The sequence below is a fragment of the Aspergillus clavatus genome, genomic scaffold (genome assembly GCF_000002715.2).
Source record: "Aspergillus clavatus NRRL 1 1099423829803 genomic scaffold, whole genome shotgun sequence".
NCBI classification, from domain to species: Eukaryota; Fungi; Ascomycota; class Eurotiomycetes; order Eurotiales; family Aspergillaceae; genus Aspergillus; species Aspergillus clavatus.
This window is the reverse complement of record NW_001517096.1, coordinates 95,580-123,288: the sequence shown is the minus strand read 5'-3', so window position 1 is coordinate 123,288 and position 27,709 is coordinate 95,580. Positions and strand designations below refer to the sequence as shown.

Genomic DNA, 27,709 nt, shown 5'->3' with positions numbered 1-27,709 from the left:
ATACCCTAACTTTATAGAAGAAGAGCTAGATAATATTACTAAAAGAACTTTACTTAATATACTAGAAGTATAGGAGGTAGTAGAGATAAGATATTTTAAAAGTCTAAATAATCTTATAGAGTATAAATAGTATAATATTATAGTAGAATACCTAGAGCTATAGGTCTTACTATAGAATAAAAGAAAGCAGGAGCTTATACTAATAATAGCCTTATTTTTTAAACTAAAAAAAGAGGTACTATACCTCTTACTAAATTAAATTATAGATAGATAATATCTAGGAGGATAATTTATATATTATTAGAAATTAATCTATATTATAGATATTAGAGATGCCCTATATCTAGAGATTCTATTCTAAAGGGACTTCCTATAAGGAATATATAAAGAATATAGCTATATAGGCTATCTAGTATTACTAGGAGCTATTAGAACTTAAGCCTAATAGCCTTCTCTATAATATAATATCTAAGCTATAGTTAAGGAATGCCTAAATTATTAAATATTATAAGGGTTAAAGAAATATCTTAAATAGGAATAGTAATATTATATAGTAAAGAAAGGTATCCAGCCTTTTAAATACTAAGGTATTAATCTTATTAGATATCTGCTAGTAATACTAAATAGTAATAAATAGATTATTACTATTATTAACTATATAATAGGATAGGTTATTATGAAAGCTATTCTATATACTATAGATAAAATAATAATAAAGTTCTTATATAAAGAGATATTTACTTAATATAGTGCCTTTAATAAGATAGTATCTAATAATAGTATAAACCTACTATTATATATAATAGAAATCTTTATAAAAATCTTAAAAGTAAAACACTAAATAATAATACTAAATTATCTCTATATAAATAGAAAGAATAAAGACCTTAATAGACTCCTGGGATAAATACTTATAAAATATTTAATAGAGAAACTAATATAGCTATAGGATAAATATCTTTATCTAATAATATTTATAATATAAATATATACCTATATAAGTACTAGTAAAAGCCCCTTCTACCTATTATATAGGATTAAACTAAGATTACTAGGAGATATAAGAGAATCTATAGAGAAAAATAATTATAATAAACTTATAAGAGTAATATATATATAAGCACTAGTAAATAAGAAGCTATTAGAATATATAATTAAGAAAGGGATAATCTAAGATTTATAAATAAAAAAAAGTTATCTTAAGAAGGGCTAGTAGGTCCTTATATAAAATAAGAGCCTCTAGAAGTTTAAGAGTAAGTAATTTAAATTATATAAGGTGATTAAGGCCTACCCCCTTAGAATATATATATTATAGGAACTAGGTGAATATAACTTAAAGAACCTTATTAATAAGTAGAGACTAGTAGAAGTAGAGATAGAAGATAACCTATAATACTTATAGATATTAGTAAGTCTTAATATTAGGCTATAAAAAGTAGGCCTATTAATCTTTAATCTAATTAAAATATAAAAGATACTTAATAAGACTAATCTTTTAATACTATTATATAAAGAACTATTATAGCATGTAGTAGAAGGATATAATAAGTAAAAATATTTAGGAGAAAGTTTATAATAAGTAGGGGAGGGATTAAGGATATAGTATAAAATAAGTAAGTAAAAAACTTAATATATTAGTAAATAAAAATTAGTAAGGAATAGCTACCTTATATAATAATAAATAGAGTTACTAGAGCTATAGAATAGTAAAGACTTAACTATTTTAGATAATAAGAACTAGGAGGGAATTTAAAGTAATAATTTAGAATTAATATCTTAAAAGAATACTAGAGAGATAGATTTTAAAGAACTATTTATAGTTATAATACCCTCTTATTAGGAGTAAATAGAGTAGTATAAAGATAATATATTTATATAGGTAGATTAGAAAATAGTATTATACTAGAATTACTTTTCTAAGAAGAAGAAAAGGAATTATAGACTAGTAGATTTTACTAATTATAAAAAAAAACTAATTATAATAGGATATTAAGAATTATACTAATTAACTAAAGTAATAAATAATCACTAATTAAAAATCTAAATTAAACTTTATATTAAGGACCCTATAAGATAATGCCTTAGCTAACTAAAATAAATTATTATTATTACTAGGAGGAGGTACTAATTCCTCTAGGTAAGCCTTAATATAATAAGTAAATACCTAAAGATCCTAGAGAACTATAGAAAGATTATAATAATTATCCTAATTAATATAACTTATTAGCTAGGGAACATAAACTCTATTAAAGAGATTTTTATAATTAAGTAATAATAAAGAAGAATAATACTTAATAAGACTCCCTATTAGGGCTACTAATAAGATACTTACTAAAGTATAAGAAGAAGTTACTATAATAGAACTAATCTAAGAGAGAGAGGGAGTTAACCTAACTAAACTATCCTAAATAAAAGAGAGAGTTACTAAGGAAGAACTAATCTAAAGATAAGAGGAAGTTATTATAGTAGAATAATATTCTTTAGCTAGATTAATTACTACTACTATAGAATATTTTAAAGAAAGATAATACTTCTTAGCTAGAGCCTCCTCTATTATAGGAGAAGAGCCCTTATTATAAGAAATACTAGAAGAATCTATCTTTATTATAGGAGAGAAGCCTTTATTATAAAAAATACTAAAAGAATCTATCTTTATTATAGAAGAATTAATATTATCTTTAGTACTCGACTATATATACTTATTATTATCTAGAGAACCTTTACTAGTACTATTATCTAACTCCTTACTATAATTACTAGTTATTACTACTAGCTTAGTAGGCTAATTATATAACTTATTACTATAACTAGTAAGGAAGCTAAGACCACTAGCTTAAATAATAGATCTATAGGAGTAAAAAAAATTAGTAACTATAGATAAAAAATATTTACTAAGGAGAATATATACTTATTAAGAGTATTAGAATCTTATATATAAAAGTCCTATATATAGAATAAATATACTAATCTCTAGTTACTTTAAGTATAGTTAGTATAGGACCCCTAAAAGAATATAAATTTATTATAACTAGGAGTAGAGATGCATCCCCTAAAGGGACCCTTATCTAAAGAATAATTATTATAAGCTAATATATAGTTATAAGATATATCTTATTACTAGAGAATAGTAGCTAACATATAGCCTAAATAAGTATATTTCTTTATATCTGGCTTCCCCTCCTTATTAAACTTCTAGGTAATTAGGTGAATAATATTTATTATCTTTAATATACTTTTATTAGGTCTACTAAGATAAGCTTCTACTACTAGTAAGAGGTAATTACTAAAGCTAGGAAGGGTACTTACTAAACTTACTAGAAGTAACTATACTCTTCTAATAAATAAGATAGCCTTTATCTTTCTTTTATAGGGTACCTATATTCACTAAGTATAAGAAGAATATAGGAGACTAGTATATAAAGAAAGAGGTTTACTAAAAGAAGATAGTGATTAATATAATAAAAAGGAAGATGCTTATAGGAGAAGAAAAGAAGAAAGAAAAAAAAAGAAGAAATATAAGAGGTAAAAAGAAAATAAATAAGGTAAAGTAGAGTTACTTAAAATTAAAATAAATAATATATAACCTTACCTTACCTCTACTATAATAACTATGCTAGTAACCCTACTTACTAAGTAATCTAATACTACCCTCTAAGTAATCTAATACTACTTACTAAGCATGATCTGATGCTACTCACTAAGCATGATCTGATGCTACTTACTAAATATGATCTGATGTTACTTACTAAGGGTAAATCTAATCCTACTTACTATGCATGATGTTACTCCCTTAGACTATAAGGACCTTTTAGTAAGGAGCTAGATAACCTACTAAGGATAGGCTTCACCTTAAGTAGGGGAGGATGTGATATTAGTGAATAAATATTATAAGTAGATTAATAATTATTAAGGTTAACTCTAGGTTACTAAGATTAACCTAAGAAATCTCTATAATATCTATGACTTATCTTTTAGATAGATAGCCAGTAGCTAGGTATAAATAGAAGATCTTACCCCAGGTAAGTAAAGAGGCATTAGCCCAGCCTATTTCTCTACATCCCTGGTGATACTACCTTACCCTCAGTAATTCCAATAAGTAATCTAGGGAAGGGAAAACAGTTAAATAAACCTAGGGGGCCCTCAAAAAAGAAAGGATATGCTACCAAATTATTATAGTACACCTATGATTCTACCTAAAAGGTAGGGGTTAATATAGTAATAGATAAAAAGATGAATTATAAAACAGTATCTCTGTGTCAGAGATATCTAGCTAATCACATAGTAAGTCACATGATTTGGTGCCCCGGAGGGTGAGACCATCACAGTCTTTTACTAACTGCAGGATTTAAACGGGGATGCAGTTGATCAAGGTTAGAAAAAAGTTGATCAAGGTTAGAAGCTGACCAAGGTTAGAAAATCTTTCTAAATTTTTCTAACCTTGGCTAACTTTTAGCCCTTAGAGATATAATATACTATATTATTATATAATATAATATTTTTATGCAAGTTTTTTAGTATATACCTAGCATATGCCTAGCATATGCTACTAAGCCTATTATAAAAAGATAGATTATCTTATTAGTTATTTAATGCTATTTACCCTTATATATATCTAGTATATACCTAGTATATACCTGGTATATACTAAGCATATGCTAGGGATATGCTAGGTATATACTTATATATATATTACTATACTTTATAATTATATATAAATATATATATATAATAGTAAGTAGTATTCATATAAGGTAATCTACTATATATATAGTAGTATATACTAAAGAACTTTTATAAAAATATTATTTTTATGAAACTATAGTATATTTTATCCCTAAGGGCTAAAAGTTGGCCAAGGTTAGAAAAATTTTTTCTATAGGGAATCTAAAAAGCTGGCCAAGGTTAGGTGGGGCAAAATTTTTCTAACCTTGGCCAGCTCTTCTTAGCTAAAATTTTCTAACCTTGATCAACTTTTTTCTAACCTTGGTCAACTGTAAGCCCGATTTAAACCACAGGTACTTAATATAGCTGTAGCCAGGGCTTATACCAGCAGACAGCTCTTCATACCCTGCCAGTAGTCTACCACTTGACTACCGGTCAGCATTTTTTCACGTGTAATCCTCCTCACAAAAGTCATCGAAAATCCAATTTTCTTCGATTCTTGCTCTCTCCTCCTCTGTTTCAGCCGCACCAAGAGCGTCTGCTTTTAATTTTCTCTCGCGTCTTTTTGCTTCATCGTAGTGTGCAACGGGCACCCATCCCTCATTTCCAACTCCAATTGCTTCCTGGCAAGCCTGAAATTGTCCATCAGCTTCGGATTGTGCCCGTTCCAGTCGCAGATATTCGCTCGACTCGTCATCTGAAAAGAATATTGGGCAAGATTCTGTCGCATCCGGGTTTACCTCTCCCCAATTTCTCGACAGTGTAACTAAATCGGCTTTCAAGGTCATATTGTCGCCTTCCCAGGGGTCACTGGCATGATGAAAAAGCCGCCGCCTTAGAGCGCTGAAATGATAGGTCAAGGCATCGTAATGCTCCGAATTCTTATCCGCTGTCAATTTGACATAGAGATAGTGAAGTTGACGCTTGCGAAAAAGCTCCGCATGCTGGAATTGTTCTATCTCCTCTAATTCATCAAAGTTGCTTGGCAAAGTAGGGGTTTGCAGTGATTCCGAGATCTCGTCGCCGTAATTCTGAAGACTTTGTGGGATGCCGGATTGCAGAAATAATGGAAGAACCGTACTGTGCTGCCAATCAATTAACCCTTTTATTTCTAGCTCATTGGACACAAGTATGTTGTTGGGTTGAAGATCGGGATGTCGTATGACCGGACGATGAAGGGCAGGACAATCACGCGATATGAGGTGAGGCGCAATTTTTAGATATTTCTCCAGATTCGCAATATGTTCAAGGTGGGACTGGGCCTGGTAATTGTACACCTCTCTGCGAAGACGCTGAAATGGCTGAAGAGCTCGCCCAAATCTTTTAAGATATGCAATCTCTTTTGTGGCTCCGGCAGTGAGAACAGCTAAAGAATCTCGGTCTTCCACAATCGAACTGTCAACGTCTCTTGCGCATTTAGATATTTCAATCCAGAGGATACTCACATGGTCCGCGCTCAACCGATAAGTCGAGTCTTTTCCCGTACCATAATCCAAGCGAAGTATCGGGGCCAATACAGAAGCGGCGGGTCGAGCTGGGGCTTGGAACAATGATTGGGTAGTCATGGGCCAGCAAATCATCGTAGTAATAGAGACTTCCACTTGCTGGGAAACGTAAAGCAAATAGACGAGACTCTAGCTGCACGAGCTTTGTGACCAGCGTTATCCTCTCCTGTTCAGACAAAGTATACCAGATATCACCTAGACTTTGTCCTTGGACAAGTTCCATGAAGATGTATTCTGTACCCGCAGAATTATCCGCAACGGCAGAGTAACCGAAAATTGTAGGGACTGGAATGCCATGAGAACGGAGAAAATCGATCGTTGCGACTTCACTTGCGACCACTAGGGATTTTGGCTCGGTGACAGGGTAAGGAATTCGTGCAACAAATTGGAAGCCGTTTCGCATGGTGATCTTAAAACTTCGGTTGAAACCCCCTTCGGCAAGCTTCTCGAAACCAGCGACGTCGTCTTCCTTCTGCTGAACCGCTAGGGCAGCAAGACGCTTCAGTTCAGAGACGTTGAAAACACGTCTCCTCTCACGATGTCTCAAAGCGTCATTATAGCTAGAGTCGTACATCAATCGAGCAATTCAACAAGAAGGAGGTGCTGGCCCGCAACATACATCCATCGTCCGGTCGTGTACTCGAACAAGTCACAAGGTTCAGGCATCTTTTGGATTGTCGAAAGGGCACGTGTGGGGGCTAAGCTTGTCTTGCGGGGGGCGGCGTGTAACTGGAGAAGACTGGGAAATATTGTGCCATGTAAACGCTTAGCCATGGTAGGGGATAGCGAAAGCCAGTGAGGGTAGAATGGACAAGCAGAGCTGTCACAAGCACGCATGGCCCTTAAATAGGGATGGTATTTAAAATGTCAAAAGTATTTTTGTTAGAAAAAAGTGAAATCTACTAGTGAAATAGGGGAGGATTTAACTTAGGTGACTTACCCCCCTAACATAAAAAGAATTAGTAGAAATTACTGAAATTTATACTGGAATTTGAAGCTTTTTAGGCCTAGGAGATATTGAATCCAACTAAATTTTAGGTGTAAAATCTGATTTTAGGCTTCCTAAGGCTGTTTTCTAATGTCATAGCTAGGTAATCAGGGTAATACAAATACTAATAGATATAAGCATATAGCTCAGATATAGAGGTATATCCTCCTCTTATTCTCCTACTCTAGCTCCTTTCTATTAGATATAAATAAGGAGATAACTATACTAGTTAGTATATATTATACTATACCTAAATAGGTATAGTAAGTAAGTATATTATTAATATAGTAAATACTACTCTATAATACACCCCCCTAGCTTAGATACTAACTAAGCTATAGGCTCCTATCTATCTTAGTTAACTAATATATTAACTCTATCTAGATCCTTTAGATTTAGTATTATAATAAATCTCTATAGTCTCTCTCTATATAATACCTTAGTAATACTATTAGTACTTATATTATATATATTAATCTACCTAATATTTATCTCCCTAGCTTGTATCTTCTCCCTTAACTAATATTAGTAAATATTAATATAGTAAAGCTTTATAGTAATATTAGGATTATTATTTTTTATAAGTTAGACTATCTATTAATTATTATACTATATAAAGATAGATAGATATTTATAGATTAAATCTAATCTCTTTAAATAACCTCTTTTATTAATATAGCTATTACCTAGTATCTAATAAAGCTAGTAGTACTAGTTTTATTAATAATATTATAACTATATATTATCTTACTACCTTCTAATCTACTACTCTACTGAATATCTTAAAGAGATATTTATATTAATCCTTATTATCTATAAATATAGTATTACTAGTAAAGGGCATAACTTCTATCTCTATCTATCTATTATATTCTAGTATATACTTCTTTATACCTAATAGATACTTTACTATCTATCTTACTAGTATTATATATATTAATAATAGGTTATAGAGGAACTTAGATAATCTAGAGAATTAATATTAAAGAGATTAAATATCTACTTGAAATGAGTATTATGAAATAGGCTAAAAGGCTATAATTAATAATCTTAAAAGATATCTTCTATTAATCTCTTATCTTCAAAGATAGATCTAATACTATTTATAGTATTAGAATATTACTAGATAAAGATTTTATATTCTTAATAGAGATACTCTTATTAGTACGACTAAGAGATATAAGAAGCTATAATTTTTAAGTAATACTTATAGATAGTTTAGATCTAGAAGATTAAAAAAATTAAGATTTATTAATCTCTATATAAATTTACCTTATTATTAATAATAATAACTTTCTATTAATTCTTTTTTATAAGAAAATTAATAGAACTATACCTCCTAGAGCTATTACTATCTATATTTACTACTTAGTATTTAGTAATTATCTTATAATAATATATATTTTTAATAAGATATAGTAGTATCTCCTAGTTAACTATAGTTAACTACTAGTATTATATGATATAGGAATCTATATAATTTAATTAGTTACTTTTTAACATCATGCTCTTCTATTAGCTAGAGGCCTAACGTATGGTATCTACTTTTCTTATATAATATTTATTAGATGTCAGGGAAAAAATGGCCTGTCATTTATCATTTTGACATTTATAAAAAATTTTTGTTAGACACCATCCCTGGTCGACTGTGTTGGCCTTTTTGGAGTCATGCACAATCTGCCTGTGAAGGTTCACGACCTATTTCTCCGAAAAGATAACAGCCTTCCCCGTCCGGAGTTGCTGGATGTGGCATCTCAAACCGCTTGTCCGGATTAAGTCTTGCTCGTCCGGCGATCCCCCACTGAGATTGGAACAATGCTTGACATACCAATGCTTGACATACCGCGCGGAGGGTGCCGAATAACCGTTACGTTCCTATCAGTGTCTTCAAACGTCCTCCGTCTCGTCGTGACGTCCTTCCTGCCCCCCCCCCCCCTTCAAATTGGTTTCCGAATGTAGAATACTTCGCGAAGTCCGGATCCGTAGCGGAGCAAGATGGACTGCACGCTGTGATACCAGCTGCCATGCTGCCACGGTCAACACAGGAAGCAACATAAATATCCCAGATCGAGGCATCTTGCCGAGCACTGACACAGATAGACCTTGTCAAGTGACACGATATTATCTACAGTATCCACCCATACTACATCTACGTGGCAATGGAGGCCCCCATCCAACCCACCCCGGCCCATCGTCCGGCTGAAACCCAAGTTCAAGACGAGTTTAGTGGGACCGAAGGAGTCTACCTCCTACCCCATCACCACGAGGAGATTGAGCGCCTGCAACGCCAACACTATTTCCTCAAGGCCGCCACGGACGACAAGCTAACCCCTATCAACCTGCCTACATGGGCTAGAGTGCTTGACTGTGGCTGCGCAGATGGTGAGTTTGGCCTGCGCGCCCTCTTTCTGTCTTGCATGCATGATCCGCCCACGCGGCCGGCAGAAGGAATCGGGGCTAACGCTAGGCGAAACCGGCAGGGACATGGCTCGCGGACTTGGCGGGCTCGGACAGGCCCGATCTAGCTCTTCACGGGGTGGATCTGGGCAAGGCGCTGTTCCGGTCGGATGCTCATCTCACCCTGCGTGAACATGATGTGCGGCAGCCCTTCCCCCCGTCGTGGGGCTGGAAGGGCAGTTTCGACCTGGTGCACCAGCGGCTGCTGGTCTGGGGCATTGGTGCGGACGAGTGGCCGCAGGTGCTGGCCAATTTGGCTGAGGTCGTCAAGCCTGGCGGCGTCCTGCAGCTGGTCGAGGCGGAGTGGGTCCTGAGCTCGTATTCTGACAAGCAGGTGCAGCAGAAGAAGCTGGCCAAGGTCCAGGAGTGGTCGACCGCCTCGTCCGGCATGGACGTCCACATCTGGAAGAAATTTCCCGATCTGTTGCTGCCGCTGGGATTCGAGGATATGAAGGTGCAGACCTACGATCTGGGCTATGGCGCCACCTCCAAGAGGCCCGAGGACCGCATCTGGACAGCTGAGCTGCTGCCACAGTCCTTCCGCCACCTGGCCCGCAAGATCCCTGGTACGTGACTATATTGCTATATACCCCGCGTGGGCGACAGGTCGATTATGATTCAGTCCATGCATGACAAAGACGAATGTGCCACTGACTGAGACCTCCCCACAACTCTAGCTGAGGGCATCCCAGGCGTGGCCCGTACACCCGACGAGTATCTCGCGTGGTTGGACGAGCTCGTGGTGGAGATGAAGCAGATAGGCTATACGCCCAAAGTATGATGGCTTACGGCGCACAAGATCTAATGGCTTGGATTCGATCCTCTTCAACGGACCGAACTGTTCCCGTGTGTCGGATTTCTTGACTTCTGATGACTGAAGTTAGTGAGGGACGTTTTCTTTTCTGGTCCAAGTGGGTTCAGATAGGGGTAGCAGGTTTCTTAGGTGGAGCCAGGTCGCTGTTAATAATGATTCAAGGCGATTATCCTTCCCGTAATGGCTCTCCCGTGTCGCATTGTGAGCAGGAGACTGGAGAGGTTTTGACAACGGCCCCCATGTGATGGGAATATGAGACTCTGCGTCATGTCGTACACACTAAGGTAGATCAAGAATACCAGCAGCGTCTTTCCATTGGGAGATAACATCGCCTCAGGCGTGCTTTCTCACTCCGAGACACTAGGGATAGAGTGGACCAGCTGTCCATAAGTCCAGGCCTGCTATTATTGGCCCTGATAGGGCCGATATCTGCTCCAACGAAGATCAGCCGTGCTCGGAAATAGACAAACAGAATGTTTCCAAGGTTACATTATTAATCGTATCTCACGACTATCCAGCTGATTAATGCACAATATCGAACTATTGAACTATCTCGCATGGATTTAGCATGAATCAAGATGAGCACGCCATGCAAGGCGGCCACTAAACCCTGCACTCTTTCCTTCCACGCGAGACGGCATTGCTTAGCGTAGCTTTTTCATCCCTGTCCTTCTTCACCTTGCTCTCCCAAAGTACCGCTGTCTATTGTGTATTGGCTGTTCTTTCCTTCGAGGCAGCACGGCGGATATCGAAGGTTCAAACCGACATCATGGTGGTCCGGGTGGCTTGCCCTGTCTTTGTCCGGAGTCGATGATTTGGCTGCCACGTTGCATTTATACCGGCCCCTCCCGTGCTTGTCTGTGCTTTTTTCATCCCTTTGTAACCCCCTTGATGTCACAATTTGACCATGCCGGGATCGGAGCCATCCAACGAGGCTCACATGTGCGACTTGTGCTTCAAGACCTACCAACGACGTGAGTTGCCGGCCCGTCTGTCTTTGTGACTCGATCTTGCGGTGGCCAGAGCTGATATCTAGACTCAATGCCTTCAAGGGGATCTCCTCCTCCGCCATCGACGACGGTGTCTGCGATCGAACAAACCGGCAATGCGCCGCAAAGCGTGCAATGCCTGTGTCCAGGCCAAGACCAAATGCTGCTATACACAACCGACCTGCTCGCGATGTGCCAAACGAGGCCTCGCCTGCGAATACGTTTCCACGACCAACCCAGCGAACCCCATGCCCTCCGCCGCTTCCGCCTCGTCCTCCTCCCTCTCCGCCAACGAGCCTCCCAGACCGGATGAAAATCGCATGGACACGACCGACTCCCCGTCGCTATGGAACCGTCGCAGCCCGCTCGGCAGCTCCGGCGCCGACAGTCTCGACTCGTGGGGCTCCCAGAACTTCTTTTGGAATCTAGATACCATCGATCTTCCGTCATTGCCCTCCTCGTCCACCAGTGTCGTCAATGAAGTGACCCTGGGCCCGACACCGGCCATCCAGACCAGTCATCCGAGCCTCACATTTCCACTCACTACACCTCCGTCGCAACCGTCGTATAGTATGCTGCTCGACGAACCTGCCATGGCGCCGCCGGGTCCCGGCGTCCCCGATCTGTCTACGCTGACCGGCCTGGCCACGCGGGAGACGAACGGCTCGCCTCAGGCCTTGCTGTCTATCCCTGACGCGCCGCGAGCGCGCGCGTCCAACAATATGCATCTCCTTCTACAATATCGCAAACTCCTGCTGCAGGAGGATTTCTACTGTCCGTTCCTGCACCGGACCCTCTTCAATGAGCACGTGCCGGACATGACCATTCTACCACAGACATCCATGGCCATTTGCTGCGGAAGTGCCTTGGATGTCAAAGACGCCGCGGGTTATGTCAAGCGAGCGATGGATGCGCAGCGACAGAGCCTGATTGAGTCATACGTAAGTGTTCCAAATCGCAGACAAACTGTAGCGTACTGATATTGCTGTTTCTAGCCCACATACCACTGCATGGAACAGTGGGACGCGCTGCATGCCATGCTCCTCTACGAGATCATCGAGATGGGCGTGGCGCCGGTCGACGAATCCGAAACATGGAAACGGAAGCGCCGCACGAAGGGACTGAAATCGCCCTTCCTCTCCAAGATGACCCAGTGCTTCTCGCGGTCTTACCTTGAGTCGCACGACGCCGCCCTCCTACCTATTACCGACGGTAGCGGCTCCTGGGTCAAATGGGCCGTGACCGAAACCGCCCGCCGCACCATCTTCCTCGCCAACATCGTCAACTTCCTCAGTAACCGCGATCTCGAATCCGGGCGCCAGTCGCCCTACTACGAGCCCCTCAACGACGAGCTTATCATGAACATGCCTCTGCCCTGCAACCAGGCGCTGTGGAGCGCCCGCACCGAGGACGAATGGCGCAAGGCCACGCAGACGGCCAAACCTACATCCCCCACCATCAGCGCAGGCGCCGCCGACCCGTTCGCTGCCTTCGGCACGGCTTCGGTTGTGGCGGGTAACTCGAGCGCAGCTCCGCATATTCCCGTCGGAGAACAGCTCCTGAATCACCATGTCCAACCCTCGCTCAAGCTGCTTTTCTCCAAGTTCGCCAAGGACTATCTACGGGCGAATTTTGCGAAGAGTGCCGGGTTTGCCGAATCTGATGAGCTCCGGTCGTTCATTATACTTTGCGCATTGGAGCAGTTTCCGTAGATATGTTGCAGCGGGTCATCCGATCTGGGTTCTGATCTGGTCATCACCGGCATAGAGACAGTTCCTGATGATGATAGACCACGAGTGTAATGTAACGCTGACGATTTATACGGCCCCATGTATGAGCAACGTGTCATGAGTGTATTCTTGGATTTTACGTCTTCTACGCTACTTTTCTGGTTCAGCTGCGGCGGGTATCACTCTTCCATTAAACAGAATGAACGACAATGTCAAATGTCATGCTGTTTCGTATCGTAGTGCCCGTCTCTGTCTCATCGAGCGGGATACATAGTACTAATTTGACTCACTTACAGGCCTCAAACCGACGCACTCGCCACAGCCGGCTGCGCAACGGCAGCCCGGCTCTCAACACCCTGCTCGTTGTCCTTCAGACTATGCCCCGCAACATGCAGCTGCTTCACCCGCGCCTTGACGTGCTCTCCCGCCACGACGGGCTCGAACCGCGCCGGGTTCGCCGCGGACACCAGCGCCTCCAGGGGCTTCACCAGCACATCCAGGTTGAAGTGCCCAAAGAAGGCGATCGAGTAGCGGTCGGGGACCTCGGTAGTCGACGCGCCGGTCCGCGTAGCCGGGGGCTCCACGACCCGGTGCATGGTGGACGGGAGAAGACCGTTGAAGAAGCGGGAGAGAAGGTCGCCAACTATCGGAGATCAGTCAGCGTCTGCATGACCCCACCACTAGACCCGGGGAGGGGCACTCACCATTCAGAACTGCGCAGTCATCCTTGCGCGGGACATACTCATACTGCCCATCCTGGCGCAGCACCTGCAGTCCCTCGCCCGCATCGTTGAACAGCAATGTCATGCATCCGTAGTCCGTGTGCGCGGCCGCGCGCACCCGCGTGCGGAACGACTCCGGCTCCGTCGCGGGATAATGCAAGCACGCAATGAAATGGTTCTTCTCGCCGATGGCCGGATGCAGCGTCTCGGCCGCCAGCCCGACCTCCTCCGCCAGCGCGCTCAGCAGCTCGCGGATGACCCCGTGGCACGAGTCGAAGAAGCGCACCAGGTCTGCGCGCATGGCGCGAGAGTCCGCATCGCCCAGCCACTGGTTCGGCTTCTCTGTGTCGTCGTCGCGATACATGCCGAAGAACTCTTTCAAGTCGGACGTCTGTGGGTTGTGCGCCAGCTTCAGCGGGTTGGAGTAGCCCTGGCTGGGCCCGCGACCTTTCTCGAGCTGGCCCAGGATCTGCATCTTCTGGTCCAGCGGCTTGGCGAAGAAGCGCCGCGAGTGTGCGAACAGTTCGTCCACCGTGCTCTGATTGACCCCTGGGTGCTTTAGGTAGGCAAAGCCCGTGTCTCGGAGCGCTGTGAAGAGGCGATGGCGCTCGTTGATGGATGTGGATGTGCGCTGGCCCGACGCATCTTTTTCGTTGAGGGCTGCAAAGTCAATGACCGGCAGGTCGACGGTGTCTTGCTTGACCATGTTGGGCATGGGGTTGTACAGAAGGGTATATCAGGATTGTCTTCGCAGAATCTTCTCATGTGTTGGATGTCTTCATTGACGAGGCTATGCTGTTTGAGGCCAGATATACCTTTTCGCCCGTCTGGCAACATCCAGTCAACCGCCACATACTTCGCCAGCCTGCACCTTCAGTCCGATTCCTGCATGCTTCATGGGCTCTAATCTGTACATCGTATGACTCGAAACAGCTTCTGAGAGAGCGGAATCCGCCTCCCAAGAGTCGTGGTGCGGTCGCCGGAGTTCATGGTCGTCGACCGACCGTCAACTCCGGCGTCAAGTCTCCCATCCGCATTACTCCGGACTCGACCAACATAGACAACGGAGACAGACAACTCAAGAAGCAACGAACGAATCTCCTATTTGTCAGCCTCCGCAACATGACGGCGACTTTTCCCTGGTTTCTGCTTTCAACCGCCTCCGTCGTTGGTATAACTACGAGGGACATGCCACAATGCGGCCCAGTCTTGGTCTGCTTTGGATCCTCCTCCTTCCCATGGTCGTTGACAGCGATATGCTCAGAGCTGCAGCCATGAAAACCACCGCGGAGAACGCATTCCGCCTGCCCGGACTCGTTGCCGGAGGCGCAGGCCACATCCTCGTCGGCCAGAGTATCGCCGTCCAACCCAACGCCGGCGTCCGTGACAAGGACACCCCCCGCGAGCCCTGGGCGCTCAAGTCCGGTCTTTATACACCCCGCCAGCTGGTTGAGGGGTTTGCGCCTCTGCTAGACACGGTCGTGTTCCGGTTGGGCCCGGACCCGCCAAATGCGAAACCATCGCGTGCCCAGCTGCTCGACAACCTCGCCTCCAACCTCGACATCAGCACCCGGGAGGCCACTCTGCGCTTTCCTGCCACCGACCTCGATGACTCTCGTCGAGAGATCGCCGAGCAGGCCAAGCGTATTGGCCGGACGCTCGTCCAGTATGCCCGCAGCCACACAGGCGGACCCTTCAATCCCAACCTGTACCTCCGCAGTCCCTGCGAGGGCCATCTCCTCATCCCGCCCAACGTCGACCTGATGTTCGGCCGGCGCAGCCAGTCGCATCTCATGCAGCTGTTCAACGAGTACATGCACCAAATGGTTCTTCTGCGAGACGCCCTGCTGCCCTTCAAGAACTATGAGGACGTCATCATCCCCACCGACGGCCGCGCCGCGAGAGGGATTCGCCATCTCGAGTCTTCCCGGTCGGAGTTCCTCACCCAGGTCCTGACTAAGGAGGCTACCCAGTCGGCTATCATCAAGCAGGCCCAGGCTCTCCTTGCGCCGGGCCTCCGGTCTCGCTCCAGCCTGACAACCCTAAAGGCGAGCGCCGGCTACGGCTTCCAGTATGCCCATGGCCTGGTCCTGCCCGCTTTCTTGTCTGGTGGTCCAACCCCGCTCCATCTCCTCCAGTACATCCCCGCCAAGCTGGTCGACAACGCTCCCAAGGGCGTGATCTTCGACTACCGCATCGAGGATTACTACCTTGCGCCGCGCGTCGAGATCCCCGCCGGCATCGAGAAGACTCTCGCCTTCCAGGCTGCGGGATACCCCGAGGCCAACGGCTGGGGCAACCCGGTCCTCGGCGTCGAAAGCGCCAGCATCGGTGTTGTTGACTCCACGTCCGACTCGACCTCGTCGTCGCACGTGCGGCAGCTGGAACTGCAACTCCAGCTCGAGAACGGCAAGTGCATCTCCGTCGACCTGGGACAGGTCGCCCGCGGCCATCGCTACGCGTATCAGGCACCCCGGGCCAGTGACTCCGAGTCATCACCCAACGGGGAGGACGCTACGCCCACCGTTGTCTACGACGCGGCATCCGTCCTGGCGACCGGGGACGCGGACAGCCTCGTTTCAACGGAACAGGATGGTCTCCATGTGATCCCCGTGCGGGACCCGGTTGTTGCTCTGGCGCTTCTGGGCAAGATCTACCCAGGGAACGTGGTGCTATTGCCGGAGTCGGAGGGCTTAGCGCAGGCTGCAACGGCCGGGAAGGGACTGGGGGCCAAGTTCGTCCTTTGGGGTGGCGTGGAGCGTGGGGGATTACGGGGGAGGTTCTAGAGCATTGGTTTGCGAGGTTCAGTTATTGTTTTTTTTTTTTTGTCTTGGGTCGTTGTCTTCGATTAGATTATGTATTTCACATTGACTGCGCGGTAGTTCCATGATCCAAGGGCTCTAAGGCTATTCCACATCAGGAATTTCATAAGAATGCCACGAATACATACGCTATTGCCATCCATAATACACAGTAGTCATTTAGAATGATACGCAGTGGCTCGAGCCATCTACGATATAGATATACTCTCGAAGCTCAGATCGAGGGCACCAATCTTTACAAGACTTGAAAACAGCCAGTGTCATTTATGTCTACCGGTCTTATCCAGCCTCTGATCTAGCTAGTCGCCTGTCTATCCTTAGCTAGAATCTCACTAATACTAGGGAGCCCAACTTAAAGGATCATATCAAGCATTGTGCTGATATTATTCCGCCGATAGATAAAGACCATACTACTCAGAAGTGGTCCTATTCTCCTAAACTAGCGCTAGACAGAGTATGGTATGGTCCGGTGCATTGCTCGACGTAGGATGCCAGTTAGGACCCCTCGGGGTCGATATTGAAGAGTAGTCTACGGACACCTTTGAATGTAGTCATGATCACCAATCCTGAGATAACCGTTTCAGGAGAAGATCACGGTCCGTTGCTGGAACATGAGATCCACACCCCAAAATCTACCTCCGATATACCTCCCACCCAGGACACTCCTAAGAAGAAGCAACAGCGGTCCCCTTCCCCTCCGCCAACGGCAGCGAATAATCCCGGTAGAACTTCTTCCGGATGAACTCCTGGACCGTCTCCCCGCTCTTATCGTTCGGGTTCAGCGGGTTCGTCGCCTCCAGATCTCCGTGCCAGAAGGCGGGCACCGCGAACCGCTCCCCGCCCGCCTTGTTGATCACCCGGTGGAGGTTGCTCTTGTACTCCCCGTCCGTCCAGCGCTGCACCATGTCCCCCAGGTTGATGACGAACCGGTCCTCGACGGCGGGGACGGGGATCCACTGCTCCGTAGCCGCGTGGTAGACCTCCAGCCCGTGCTTCTCGGGGTCCTGGAGGAGGATGGTGAGGCCGCCGTAGTCGGTGTGCGCGCCGGAGCCGAAGATGCGGGGGTCGGTGAAGGTGTGTTCGGGGTAGCGGAGGAGTTTGAGGAACCTGCAACGGAATCCGGGTTAGGTCGATTGAACGTTGGACTGAAAGGGGGTTGGACTCACATTGCTGCGTTGCCGGTGAACGAGTCGAGGACACTGGGTGGATGACCCATGCCCACGACGAGGACCTCCATGACCTTGTGCCCGAGCGTGAGCAGGGCCTCGAAGTACGCTTCGACGGGTCCGCGGAACTGGTTCGTGGGGACCTGCTCCGGCCAGACGTTGGGTCCTTTCAGGAATCCGATCTGGTCCTGGGGGAGATCTCTTCCGACGAAGAATGCCTGCAGGAGAGATGGATCCGTCAGCCAGTCCATGGTTTCATTCCCGCTGCGCTGTACACGATCGAAAACGCCCACCAGGCCGGATCGCGATAGAGAAAGGAACGGCAGACCTCCTTCTGATCCGGCAGGACGGCATGATGCGGCGTCTGCTCCCCATACCCCTCGTACCCGCGGCGCCAGGTGTTCTTATACAGCGAGAGCTCCGCCTTCTGGTCCGTCGGCAAGTCGAAGAACGTCTTGCAGGCGGCCAGCATGTTTCGCTGAATGTCCAGCGGGACCCCGTGGCCCTCGATCTGGAAGAAGCCGTGTTCCAGACAGGCGGCGCGGACCTGCGCGACCACCTCCTCTTTACTGGTTGGGGAGGTGGGCTCGTAGTATCCCCGCAGATCGATGGTGGGAATTTCAATCTTCGTGACAGTCATATTGGTTAAATTGATTGGGAATACAATACGTTCCTGAGGAGACCAGACGAGGAAAGTCCGGAATGAATGGTTTGAAAGTCGTCAAGGATATATAGTGGGTCGGGCCTGAATGCTGCTTCTTCTTCTTCTTCGGAGAGCGTGGCCTTCGTGGACTGACTATAGTGGCCTCTTATCCGAAGATGGGAGTAGGAGGTACAGGGCAGTTTCATCATCCTCGGCGTAATTCGGTTCTGCAACCAAAGGACCGAATCGAACTGCTGAAGATTATATATCACCGAACGGAAAGAGAAATCACCGAGTGTGGGATCTTGAACTTCGGGTCTCTACGATCCAGCTCCCCAGCGAGAACTCGTGATAGAGAGGCTACTCGGAACAAGAAAGGGATCCCCTGGTCGAGATCGAGTGCCTGGTGGGCTGTGACTATGCACATCATCATCAATTTCGCCCCCCTCAACATAGACCACGGACTCAACACTACAACACCACCAACTAAACCCCATAAACCAACTTGTACCCCGAAACCGTCTGCCGCCTCATCAGATCCACGCCCTCCAACACCCCCTTCCACCCGCCACCCATCACCCGAACCGGATGCACATCCAGCTTCCCCTCATCCAACAACCCCTGCACCTCCTCCGTCAACCGCGCCCCGAACTTGCGGTCCTCCGGGTTCGCCTCCCGCCCATAGGCCCCATCCAACGCAACCTTACGCCCGAAGATCGTCAGCGCCAGCAGCCAGGACGGGGTGACGGTGTGCGAGCGCTGGGCGGCGATCGCCTCCCGGAAGGGCTCGAGGGTGACGTAGCGCCCGCCCGCGCGGCCCAGAGCGCCGTAGCAGAGCTCGGTGGTCTCGGCCAGCGCGAGGCAGTCGAGAGCGTAGGCGAGGCTGTTCTTCGTGTAGGCGCGGATGGCGGCGGCGCAGTCGGGGTCGTGGTAGTCGAAGACGGCTTCAGCGCCGAAGCGGCGGGCCAGGTCGAAGTGCGCGGGGGAGCAGGTGGCTATCGGGCGGAGGCCGGCTCTATTTTCATGTTCACGGGGGTTAGTATCATGCTTTGTACCGTACACGATTGGATGATGACGGAGGAAGTGAGGATGAGGGTAAGCGTACAGTTTCAGCAGCTGCAGTGCTCGGGTCCCCGTGGCGGTACTCCCACCCGCCACGAGGACCACGTCCGGCGTTCCAGATGGGCCACCCTCAGGCGCCGGGTTGGGCCCCCCGGTGAGAGAGGCGGGGATCTGGAGATGCTGGAAGAGAGCCAGTCCCGCGGTGAACAGCCCCAACCCCAGCGAGGCGCCTTCCTCAAAGCTCATCGCGTCCGGGATCTTGAGGACCAGGTCGGCCGAGGCGGCAACGTATTCGGCGAATGCGCCCACATCTGGCAGGAGGGGGTTCATGCCATGTACGAAGCCTGCGACTCGATCGCCGACTTTCAGATGCGGCGGAGTGTCGCTCCCCAGGGCGACGATGGTGCCCGCGAAGTCATACCCGTGGATGGCCCCGGGGACCGGGCTGTAGTCGAGCATCTTCGCATCGATTGGGTTGATGGCCACGGCGGCGGTTTTGACGAGAGCTACATCGGGGTGGAGGGCGGGCACTGGAGCGTTGTGATGGATGCTCAGTTGGCCGACGCCCTCAGCGACGATAGCGGTTTGTTGGGATGGGATCACGGGTGTGGCCGAAGGCATTTTGGCGACGTGGATGTGGGTGTGGATGTGAATGTGGATGTGGATGTGGATGTGGATGACAGGCCATTCCTGATGCCTCGAGCGTCCTTTGAAAGGACCATTGCCCTTATGGGTAGGGATATGGTTGATAGCGTATGTTCTGGGGGGGGTGGAGGAGGAGGAGGAGGAAGATAAGAAGCAATAAAACCACCGAAGACCGTAGTGGTCCTGGCGTGTAGCTGCAGGATATTGTCGGGGATTTCTCCTTATTACATCTAAACAGAACCAAATGCAACTCAATGGAACTAAACAGTCAGGGGCCACGGAGATAGGGGGTTAACACTGTCAGCTTCCGACTCATGCAGGCATTCATGTCAACTTCGTCTCTCAACTCGGCCTTTCGGTCTTCCGAAACGCGAAACTAGACGTGTCAGGGAACTGTTCCCTCCCTGCTATCTGTCCATATCGATTTCTCGATCGTTGCTGAAGTCTTCTCTCCCAATCGCTCCTCCATTCTCTTCCTGACAACAGGACCAAGAATGCAGTCCGAGAGCAAGTCGGTCCAGGAGGGCCAAGTCAGCGCCAGTTCGGAAGAAGCAGCCTCAGCAGGGATCCCGGAGGCAGAGAAGGGCCAGACAGCCCAGACAATGGACTGGGATGGCATCGATGATCCGGTAAGGACTTGATGGACGGACCGAATCTTCTCAGGCACAGTTAACTTGGTTGGGTGCGCCCACAGGATAACCCACGCAACTTCACCACCGTGAAGAAGATCTATATCACGGCCAACCTCGCCATCTTAACGTGCCTCTCGACCTTTGCCTCTTCCATTCTCAGTCCGGCCAGTCTCCATCTCATGACCGAATTTGGAATCTCGAAAGAGGTATCGATTCTGGCAACGTCGTTGTTCGTGCTGGGCTACGCCTTCGGACCCTTGGCTTTTGGCCCAGCCTCCGAGGCCCTCGGTCGCAAATATCCGCTCAGTCTCGGGTTCATCCTCTTTGGCATTTTCGCTATCCCGGTCGCCGTCGCGAAGAATGTGGCCACCATCTTCATCTGTCGATTCCTGTGCGGCGTCTTTGGAGCGGCCCCGTTAGCCATCGTGAGTCGGTGCCTCCCCACAGCCCAAACGCAACCACACTAAAAAGAAGGAAAAAAAAAAAACACGCAGGCCGGAGGATCTCTCGCTGACCTCTTTGATCCGCTCTTCCGGGGCATCGCCGTCGCCGGATTCGCCAGCGCGACCTTTCTGGGCCCCGTCTTGGGCCCCCTGGTCGGGGGCTTCGTGACCATGTCCCCCCACCTCGGCTGGCGCTGGACGCAGTGGCTCGTCGTGATCTTCAGCCTCTCCTTCGGCCTCCTCTACTCCCTCACCGTCCCCGAAACCTACAGCCCCGTCGTCCTCACGCGGCGCGCGCACAAACGCGGCCTCCACGACGCCCTCCCCGCGCGCCCGAAGATGACGCTCCAGACGATCGGGCGCGGCTACATCTTCAAACCGTTCCTCATGCTGTCCCAGGAGCCCATCCTGGCCCTGATCACCCTCTACATGGGCTTCATCTACGGGTTCCTGTATCTGTGCTTTGAGGCCTACCCGATCACCTTCGAGCAGCAGCGCGGGTGGAACCTGGGCGTCGGGGCGCTGCCCTTCCTCGCCATCACCGTCGGGGTCCTGGTCGGCGTGGTGATCATCATCGTGCATACCAAGACCCGGATGCAGCGCAAGCTGCAGCTGCACGGGGAGGATGTGCCCGAGGAGCGGCTGGTGCCCATGATGGTGGGGAGTGTGCTGCTGCCGATCGGGATGTTCTGGTTTGCGTGGACGTCGAACCCGCACATCATCTGGGTGCCGCAGGTGATCGCCGGCGGGTTTATGGGCTGTGGGATCCTGTTGATCTTCTTACAGGGCTTGAATTACTTGATCGATGTGTACAAGATGAACGCCAACTCGGCCATCTCGGCCAATGCGATGTTCCGGGGTCTGCTGGGGGCGGGCTTTCCTTTGTTTGCTACGTATATGGTCTGTCCTCTGTCCGGTTCTCTGACTCACTCTTTGCAGATCATGTTCGAGCTGACTGGATTTCTTGCCTACAGTTCGATAATCTCGGCGTGGCATGGGCGATGTCCCTGCTCGGATTCCTGTCCACGGCACTCGTGCCGGTCCCGTTTCTGTTCTTTATTTATGGGGCCAAGATTCGGAAGTGGAGCAAGTTCAGCCCGTACTAGGGGGCTTACGGCGGATGGATTCATAATCAGGTCAATTGGATGTAATTAGATGCAGAAGACTAGGGTAGAAGAGAGCCAATCGTAAATCTTCCATATCGCTTAGTTCGCGTGTAGGGCAATTTCCCCATCGGGCCCGGGTGCACTCCGGACAGTACTTTGGTCTTTGATCCTTCTACGTAGTATATTGATCCTAATCTGCTTTGGTCTGTGATCCTTCTACGGAGTATATTGGCCCTAATCTACATAGCGGCACAGGATGGCGCCATAATGGGCCTATGTCGTACTATGTCCTGATACCCCTCACAAAGAAAGACACCTTATGCGGGAGACTGGGAATGGAACGGCTAATTACGGCGTAGACAGAAATACTAATGCACGGGATAGTTCATCCCTGTCATCATTGACCTCATAGCTATCCATTCACATCTTTCCTCTCCAACAGAAAAAAAGATCATCGGTCTAGTTGCCCGTCATCACGCCCCAATCCCCCTCCGTCCACACCAGTTTCATCTTCCACACCTTGATCTTCCACAACCCGTTCGCATCCGCGGCGTCTTTGGCCACATCGATCGAGTACAGCGCCCCGCTCGTCAGCCGGGTGGTGTCCGGCTGGTTCCCCTGGCCCGTGCGGAAGTGCTGGGCCATCGCCGACGCGGTCACAGTCGCGGTCGTGCTGTCCTCGGAGGGGAGGTTGATGCGCACGTTGCTCAGGAAGTGGGTGGTGTCCAGCTTGGAGACGTTGTCCCAGCTGCCGGACTTGATGGCATCGCGGCCCTGCATCACGCTGCCGTTGAAGTCGAAGGCGGCGTCCTCGAAAAAGGCGGACTCGAAGAGGGGGAGGTCATTCTCGTCGAAGGAGAGGACGGCGCGGTAGACGGGGTCCACGATCGCCTCGCGGAGGGGGAGGGCGGGGAGGGTGGCCTGGACGGTTGGGAAGGACATGGCTTTTGGAATGGGGCGGTGGTCACTCTGGAGGTAGATTGAATTGAGTCCCTTGGGGTTGGCTTTCTGTTGACTTCGCTTGAGGAAGGGGATTATATACCCAGTTTCCCTCATGGGACCACCGACGGAGATTCAGACCAGACCGCGTCTCCTTCGGTCGAGGGGGTTAAATCCGCCGCTAATCTCCGTAGCCCTAACCTGGCAGTGCCAATCATCGTGGCCATTGAGTCATGTCCCCCGCTAAGAAAATCCCTCATTGTGACCGGAAGTGCAAAGGAGGAGGAGGAGTATAAAAGCTCCTCGACGAACTTATTCCGGTTGACCTACAATGCTTATGGAATAGTTGCCGGTCCCACTGGACTACTACATGCACATATGCTCCACGGCTGACGGGGGCGTAAGCTTGGATATTGCTTATCTCTTCTTGGCTCCTCCGTTCCCGTCTCCTCCCGCGCCATGTCGATCCCTGACTCGCTTACGAGCTCGGGAGAGTTTCCCTTCGGCCCCTTCGGTCGATCGAGCGTTCTTCAGGTACCCCTCACCTGGCTTAAGAATGACTACTGACAGCTTGGTGGGAGCAGAAAGCGGAGATGTGCCAAAATGCAACACACCGCTGCCCTTCCTAAGCGTTTATCCTGCGATCGCTGCTACGCCCAGAAACTGCGGTGTCCGCGGTCCAGTACGAGTGATGATCCGAGCTGTATTCGATGTCTCCGTCAGAAGGTGCAATGTGTCTATAGCACTGCCTTGCCCAAGGGTCGGCCCCGTGCGGCGGCCCGTGCTTCTGCTGCGGGAGGGGCAACGACGACGACGACGGCAACGGCAACGACGGCCCCGTCGATCTCAGATACCGCCCCTCCCATTTTCTCCGCCGAAGACCTGGCCTCGTTCACCAGTTGGCTCCCCGATCCCACTTGGGGGGATCCTTTGGGCTTCTTCCCGCCCCCCGTGGTGCCGCAGCCGCCACCGCTGGATACCACTCCTCCCCCTCGTGCCTCCTCCGCATCGGTCTTGGAGAACCCTGAACAATGCGTTGGGCGGCTCTCAGCGTTAGCCACGCGTCTCCACGCCGTCTACCGAACCACCCGAGCGCTGTCGGATCATCCCCTCATCACCAATGCCGCCTTCGAAGCGGTTGCCACCCTCTTTAATGTCCCCTCGTCCTCGTCCTCGTCCCCTCCGAGCACGACCACCGCCGCCACCAACCTCCGCGAAACATTCACATCCTCCCACCACCTCCTCGAAATCATCTCTCATCTCCTCGGGACCACACCCACCACCGATTCATCACCTGCACTCGTTGCGGACGAAACAGTCATCTACCACTTCACCATCGCCTGCTACAGTCTGCTCCTCCTCATCTACGCTACCCTCCTCACCGCCCTCCACCGCGATGCCCTAACTCACGCCCAGCCGTCATTGTCGACGACGACCACCACCACCAACACTCCTACCGGCCGCGACAACACCAGCACATGGTGCTCAACCCGCTCCCTCGTCGAACTCCGCCTCTTCCTCCTCTTTCACTTGATCACCTATTTCCTGGATCGTCTCCAGCAATCCGTCAGGATGTATACCGCCCAGTTTGAAAAGCAGACCATCCACAGCACGACCACTACCGCCGGGAAACGACCACCACCACCAACACGCAGGAGATGGAGCGACGAAGCAGCGGAGGAGGTGATGATGGTCGAAGAGCCCTGGGAGCAGCACATCGCGCCCCCGCCTCCTCCCGTCTTCCCCTCGTCCTCTCTGGGCTCGATTTCCGAATTAGAGACCCGCGCGCGATCGGCGTTGATGCAGTTGCGCCTGTCGTTGGGGGCTGCTCGGGGTGGGTTGGTGGATGTGTAGAGTGTATTTCTGCTGGGGCCGTCCTATGAGTTTGACTGGGGGAATGTGTAGAACCTTCTCTTTGGTGGAACACATGCGTTATGACTGTTTCGTAGATGTTTTGAGTTGATATTAGTCTTGCGTTTATCTGGGTAGAATTCGAAGCCGAACGCGGCAACCAAGATAGGAATGACATAGCGTTTTATCATCTTGACTCGGATCGGAGTAAGAGGACATGTTGGTGCTTTCGATCCTATCTCTCCAGTTCCGATATAGGGCCCAAGATTCCTCGAGCGAAAAGAGAATACATAGATGGATCAACGATGTTATGCTCCCGTCCCACACCCAGTTCAAGAGATCCATGGATCATCGTCGCTCCCCGCCCCAGAAATCAAAAATCAAGCAACCACCCTCGCCCTCACCCGCACTTCCAACTCGGGCTTCTGCCAAAGCCTCATCACCCGACACCGCTGCAACCAATCCTGACGCGACCCCTCCGCCAACTCCATCTCAAACGACCAGACCATCTTGGCGAGGATCAACCGCATCTCCGCGTAGGCCAGGTTCCGGCCGAGACAGCTGCGGGGCCCGAAGCTGAACGGCTGGAACGCGGCGCGCTTGTCATGGACGTATCTCTCGTCTCCGAGCCTGGCGCATTGTCAAATCCCGATTAGTTAGCTCAGTTCAATCAATCTATCTATCCTTACAGACTAAAGATGAAGGGGATACGAACCACCGCTCCGGAACCCAGCTCTCCGCATCCCCGAAATTCCGCTCCGAGTGATACGCCGCGTAATGACTGACCGAGACAACGGTCCCCTCCGGCATCCAATACCCGCTCACCATCTCCCCGCCCGCGGGGACCCGGCGGATGAATCCCACCGGCACGGGCGGGAAGAAGCGGAGGGCTTCGGCGATGACGGCGTTCAGGTACGGGGTCCGCTTGGCCACGGCCTCCAGCGTGATGGACTCGTAGGTGGGGAATTCCGAGCGGATCTCGTGCTGGAGCGTGCGGAGGACGCGCGGGTGCGTGAGGAGGAGATACGTCGCCCCGCTGAGTAAGGTGGCCGTGGTCTCGGAGCCCGCAGTCGTCATTAGCGTCGCGTTGGAGTCGATCTCCGCCCGGGTGAGCTTCACGCCCCGGGTGTCGTTGTTGGCGAGGATGTGGCTCATGAAGTCGGGCCGCGGGGTGGCGGTGTTGATTCGTTTGGTGACTTGGGTGGAGACCCAGGTCTGGCATTGTCCTCGGCCGTGTTAGCATGCAGGGGGGGGTGTATACTAGGATACTGGAGACTGTACCGCGTATTCCTTTCGTTTCTGGATGAGGCCTTTGTCGACGATGAGGTTGCCGAGGAAGCGGAGCCACGGGTAGTAGGCGAGGATGTAGATCATCCGGAGGGATTTGAGCGATTCGAAGAGGAGGGCGACGTATCGGTGGGTCGAGAGGTCTTGGAGGCAGCCAAAGGGCTCCCCTGCAGTCCATCAGGAATCATCGAGAGTACCGCGGCCAGTGAGAGCAAGCTTACCGAAGAGAAGATCCGCAATCACATCAAACGTCGTCCAATTGTACCATTTCACCATGTCCACCGGCTCGTCGTTGGCGGATGTCACTTCCTTCAGTCGATCGATGAGTTGATTGACGTAGCGCTGGACCAGGGGCTCCTGGCCCATGAGCGCCTTGTCGCTGAAGGCATGGGCGAGCACACGACGGCCTAGCGAGAGGGTCAGCAGCATGGAGTGGAACGGAGAAGGAGACAGACACACCTCGAGAGTGGTCCTCATCATTTGCCTGCAAGATAGATGGCGCCCCATTGCTCGGAGTCACATACCACACCGGGTCCTACTGAGGTTGGCCGATACGCTTCATCAGGTGGGAGGTGGTTCGAATAGCCTACCTTGGCCATATTCAAATGCCCTTTCATCTTTCCCGTCCGAAACCCTGCAGACAACCGAATGAGCCCGTGATCTGCCTTATGTTCTGCGATCTGGGGAATACACTACCATAGATATCGGGAAACGCCGTCTCGCCACAAATGAGGGACACCTCGTTGGGCGAGATGCGTACCACGTCCCCGTACCGTCGGTGCAGAGAGACAGAGTTTTGAACCGTCGTGCCGGCAAGCAAATGTCTCGCGTACGGGATCATGGACACTGCATTGAAACGAGGCCCCGGAATATGGCGGAGGGGATCCAGACAGAGCGCGTAGATCACCTTGCTAAGAAGGTAGATGAAGGTCTTTCCAGAGAAGGTGAGTCAATCAATGGACATGCTCCTGTCCAGACAGAAGAACCAACGTACCAATCCGGCAGCGATCCCTAGAATGGCTCGCGGTGTTGCCAACCGCTCTGCTCTCATGGCGATGTCCATGACCAACGTGCCTATTGCCATTTTGGTTCCAGTCAAAGGTGTTTCAGCGCTGGAGGAGACCGACTGCAGCTAAGCTAGGTGCGCATCCAATACTTCGACCGAGTATATATTCTGAAACCACTCAGCTTTTTCCCTCGCCGAATGTTCAACGCGTATACTGGAGTGATGAAGTGGCTAGACGAA

The 27,709-nt window shown here is 49.0% G+C and overlaps 11 protein-coding genes across 11 annotated transcripts, besides 10 other annotated features; 5 read left to right on the top strand and 6 right to left on the bottom strand.

Annotated features, from left to right (window-relative positions):
• Positions 1–2,552: 2,552 nt before the first annotated feature.
• Positions 2,553–2,666: a microsatellite.
• A 1,001-nt stretch (positions 2,667–3,667) lies between these two features.
• Positions 3,668–3,750: a microsatellite.
• Positions 3,751–4,462: 712 nt separating this feature from the next.
• Positions 4,463–4,496: a microsatellite.
• Positions 4,497–4,606: 110 nt separating this feature from the next.
• Positions 4,607–4,645: a microsatellite.
• Positions 4,646–4,671: 26 nt separating this feature from the next.
• Positions 4,672–4,728: a microsatellite.
• A 225-nt stretch (positions 4,729–4,953) lies between these two features.
• Positions 4,954–4,993: a microsatellite.
• A 115-nt stretch (positions 4,994–5,108) lies between these two features.
• ACLA_077770 (uncharacterized protein) lies at positions 5,109–6,941 on the bottom strand (the record flags this gene model as incomplete). The annotated part of the gene is made up of 3 exons (XM_001270455.1): positions 5,109–6,057; positions 6,149–6,727; positions 6,787–6,941. The coding sequence occupies 3 exons, from the start codon at positions 6,939–6,941 to the stop codon at positions 5,109–5,111; spliced, it is 1,683 nt and encodes a 560-aa protein (XP_001270456.1).
• Positions 6,942–8,969: 2,028 nt separating this feature from the next.
• Positions 8,970–8,999: a microsatellite.
• Positions 9,000–9,314: 315 nt separating this feature from the next.
• Positions 9,315–10,393, top strand: ACLA_077760 (class I SAM-dependent methyltransferase; the record flags this gene model as incomplete). Its single annotated transcript, XM_001270454.1, has 3 exons — positions 9,315–9,537; positions 9,636–10,178; positions 10,290–10,393. 3 exons carry the CDS (start codon positions 9,315–9,317, stop codon positions 10,391–10,393), a joined length of 870 nt encoding a protein of 289 aa, XP_001270455.1.
• Positions 10,394–11,531: 1,138 nt separating this feature from the next.
• On the top strand, positions 11,532–13,127 carry ACLA_077750 (Zn(II)2Cys6 transcription factor domain-containing protein; the record flags this gene model as incomplete). Its single annotated transcript, XM_001270453.1, has 2 exons — positions 11,532–12,356; positions 12,411–13,127. 2 exons carry the CDS (start codon positions 11,532–11,534, stop codon positions 13,125–13,127), a joined length of 1,542 nt encoding a protein of 513 aa, XP_001270454.1.
• Positions 13,128–13,444: 317 nt separating this feature from the next.
• ACLA_077740 (isopenicillin N synthase family dioxygenase) lies at positions 13,445–14,582 on the bottom strand (the record flags this gene model as incomplete). The annotated part of the gene is made up of 2 exons (XM_001270452.1): positions 13,445–13,788; positions 13,850–14,582. The coding sequence occupies 2 exons, from the start codon at positions 14,580–14,582 to the stop codon at positions 13,445–13,447; spliced, it is 1,077 nt and encodes a 358-aa protein (XP_001270453.1).
• Positions 14,583–15,063: 481 nt separating this feature from the next.
• ACLA_077730 (uncharacterized protein) lies at positions 15,064–16,653 on the top strand (the record flags this gene model as incomplete). Its single annotated transcript, XM_001270451.1, has 1 exon — positions 15,064–16,653. One exon carries the CDS (start codon positions 15,064–15,066, stop codon positions 16,651–16,653), a length of 1,590 nt encoding a protein of 529 aa, XP_001270452.1.
• Positions 16,654–17,354: 701 nt separating this feature from the next.
• Positions 17,355–18,495, bottom strand: ACLA_077720 (isopenicillin N synthase family dioxygenase; the record flags this gene model as incomplete). Its single annotated transcript, XM_001270450.1, has 3 exons — positions 17,355–17,796; positions 17,856–18,073; positions 18,184–18,495. The coding sequence occupies 3 exons, from the start codon at positions 18,493–18,495 to the stop codon at positions 17,355–17,357; spliced, it is 972 nt and encodes a 323-aa protein (XP_001270451.1).
• Positions 18,496–18,984: 489 nt separating this feature from the next.
• Positions 18,985–20,181, bottom strand: ACLA_077710 (zinc-binding alcohol dehydrogenase family protein; the record flags this gene model as incomplete). The annotated part of the gene is made up of 1 exon (XM_001270449.1): positions 18,985–20,181. The coding sequence occupies one exon, from the start codon at positions 20,179–20,181 to the stop codon at positions 18,985–18,987; it is 1,197 nt and encodes a 398-aa protein (XP_001270450.1).
• A 10-nt stretch (positions 20,182–20,191) lies between these two features.
• Positions 20,192–20,239: a microsatellite.
• Positions 20,240–20,699: 460 nt separating this feature from the next.
• On the top strand, positions 20,700–22,386 carry ACLA_077700 (MFS transporter; the record flags this gene model as incomplete). The annotated part of the gene is made up of 4 exons (XM_001270448.1): positions 20,700–20,834; positions 20,900–21,262; positions 21,332–22,180; positions 22,255–22,386. 4 exons carry the CDS (start codon positions 20,700–20,702, stop codon positions 22,384–22,386), a joined length of 1,479 nt encoding a protein of 492 aa, XP_001270449.1.
• Positions 22,387–22,541: 155 nt separating this feature from the next.
• Positions 22,542–22,627: a microsatellite.
• Positions 22,628–22,845: 218 nt separating this feature from the next.
• ACLA_077690 (nuclear transport factor 2 family protein) lies at positions 22,846–23,442 on the bottom strand (the record flags this gene model as incomplete). The annotated part of the gene is made up of 1 exon (XM_001270447.1): positions 22,846–23,442. The coding sequence occupies one exon, from the start codon at positions 23,440–23,442 to the stop codon at positions 22,846–22,848; it is 597 nt and encodes a 198-aa protein (XP_001270448.1).
• A 486-nt stretch (positions 23,443–23,928) lies between these two features.
• On the top strand, positions 23,929–25,179 carry ACLA_077680 (Zn(II)2Cys6 transcription factor domain-containing protein; the record flags this gene model as incomplete). The annotated part of the gene is made up of 1 exon (XM_001270446.1): positions 23,929–25,179. The coding sequence occupies one exon, from the start codon at positions 23,929–23,931 to the stop codon at positions 25,177–25,179; it is 1,251 nt and encodes a 416-aa protein (XP_001270447.1).
• Positions 24,130–24,159: a microsatellite.
• A 377-nt stretch (positions 25,180–25,556) lies between the features above and the next one.
• ACLA_077670 (cytochrome P450) lies at positions 25,557–27,547 on the bottom strand (the record flags this gene model as incomplete). The annotated part of the gene is made up of 8 exons (XM_001270445.1): positions 25,557–25,806; positions 25,892–26,391; positions 26,458–26,630; positions 26,685–26,870; positions 26,923–26,998; positions 27,054–27,097; positions 27,160–27,394; positions 27,458–27,547. 8 exons carry the CDS (start codon positions 27,545–27,547, stop codon positions 25,557–25,559), a joined length of 1,554 nt encoding a protein of 517 aa, XP_001270446.1.
• Between the last annotated feature and the right edge of the window lie 162 nt (positions 27,548–27,709).